Source organism: Entamoeba invadens (genome assembly GCF_000330505.1).
Source record: "Entamoeba invadens IP1 unplaced genomic scaffold scaff_1105074724549, whole genome shotgun sequence".
NCBI lineage: Eukaryota > Evosea > Mastigamoebida > Endamoebidae > Entamoeba > Entamoeba invadens.
This window is the reverse complement of record NW_004443664.1, coordinates 79522-81384: the sequence shown is the minus strand read 5'-3', so window position 1 is coordinate 81384 and position 1863 is coordinate 79522. Positions and strand designations below refer to the sequence as shown.

General features: G+C 31.1%; 1 protein-coding gene across 1 annotated transcript; it reads right to left on the bottom strand.

Annotated features, from left to right (window-relative positions):
• Positions 1-30: 30 nt before the first annotated feature.
• On the bottom strand, positions 31-1822 carry EIN_238740 (protein kinase domain containing protein; the record flags this gene model as incomplete). The annotated part of the gene is made up of 1 exon (XM_004260347.1): positions 31-1822. A coding segment is annotated over one exon (1792 nt), but the record flags the coding sequence as incomplete, so codon positions are not given.
• Between the last annotated feature and the right edge of the window lie 41 nt (positions 1823-1863).

The window sequence follows — 1863 nt, the reverse complement described above, 5'->3', positions numbered from 1 at the left end:
TTTTGTAATTTGTCAAATTACAAGTCAAACACGCGTCTTTTGTGTTACATGTTGAGCAATTAGAAAGACATTCAACACAATCCATACCAACTATGTAATACCCGTCTTTGCATTGATAACATCCACCAGTAATTTGTGATATTTTGTCACATTTCCCCAACAGCTCGGTGCTTGGCAAACACAAGTAATTTTCTCCCATATAAAAACCATACTTACATGACAAACATTTTGTATCACTTTCAATACAACTTGTGCAATTCTCAGAACATAGATAACATTTTGCAAATAACAAGTAATACCCAATGTCACATGAAATACAGCCATATTTGTTATATAATACACATTTAGTTAAAGTTGTGTCATTTATAACACTAACACAAATATTGTTGTCGTTAAGATTATAATTATTATCACATTCCAAACATTTGTTGTTCACAATAAAAACACAATCTTCTTTTGCTAAAACACACATCCCATTTTCTTCTTTAAATGTTTCATTTTTACAAATAAGTGACGTGCATTGTCTTTCATTGGTAATAAAACAATCAGTTTCACACATGATTGTATTGCTTTTGTCACATACTATCGAGTGTATATAGTTTGATGAACAATTGTTGCAAACCCCATTTGCAATGTAATAATTATCATTACACCAGATAGTCGATATTCCATTTGAAACTCCACCTTCCATTTCAACGCAAGAACCTTCATTATTTAATATGAAGTTGTTATCACAAATGGAACATTTCTCGTTTTTACACAAACGGCAATGGGATTTGCAGCTCTCGCATTTGTCAAATAAATTTCCATTGTGACAAATGATGCATACACTCCCATCACTGTGTTTGCAATTCGTATCCAACACACATTTGTTTTCATTTGTTATGTATCTGTCTTGGCATTTGTAACAATTAGTTGATGTGCCATATAAACAAATTTCTGAACTAATACACTCAAATTGTTCATTTAAAACAAACCCAGTTTTACACAATACACATTTGTTGTTTTTGTTGTACGTCTCACAATTTTCGTCAAGAGGATAACATGTTCCATCTACAATTTTATATTTATAGTCGCACATGAGGCACGTTAAACGACTTTTTGTCATTTCAAAAAGATAACAATTATTCATCGCATTATAACTACTGGCGTTTTCCAAGAATACAAAACTCTTTCCGTTTTCACTGAAATTTATTTGAACGATTTGAACCAAAGTAGTGTTTTTAGAAATGATAACATTGGTGTTCTCATACAAACAAAGTGTTTTTATACTTCCAGTGCAGTCAATTTTTAATTTAGTGATGTTTTGGTTTAAATTAAATCTGTAATATGAAGCACCGTTACACAACATTGTATTTGACACATTTGAATAAATGAATGAAGAAGAATTATCAAACAAAGAAATTGCCACTTTTCCAAAAGTGAACAAAAACACTAAATCATTAACAATTTTTGTATAAAATGACAATTTTACATCATCAGCAACAGTGACTTGTTTTGTAACATTAAAGTTATAAATAGCAATATTACGATCTATCATCAATTCGGTACTGCTTAGATCACTATTAAACATGTCAAACCAATTAAATTCGTTTGATAATTTGAGTTTGCAATTCACGCCACCGTCGTTATTACACGGACAATGTGGATAATCAAATGCACCTTCCATTGTGGTTGGTGATTCTGAAGTGTATACATTTGTTTTCAACGTACAAACAACATCTTCGTCAAGTGGTGTACCGTTTAAGCAAAACCGAATTAATTTTTTATTTGAAATGAGGTACCCTTTCCCGTTTGTAAAGTTGTATGAGTATTTAAACATGTCCGATGTAATATGGTCTTGATTAAGACTAACATCTAGAT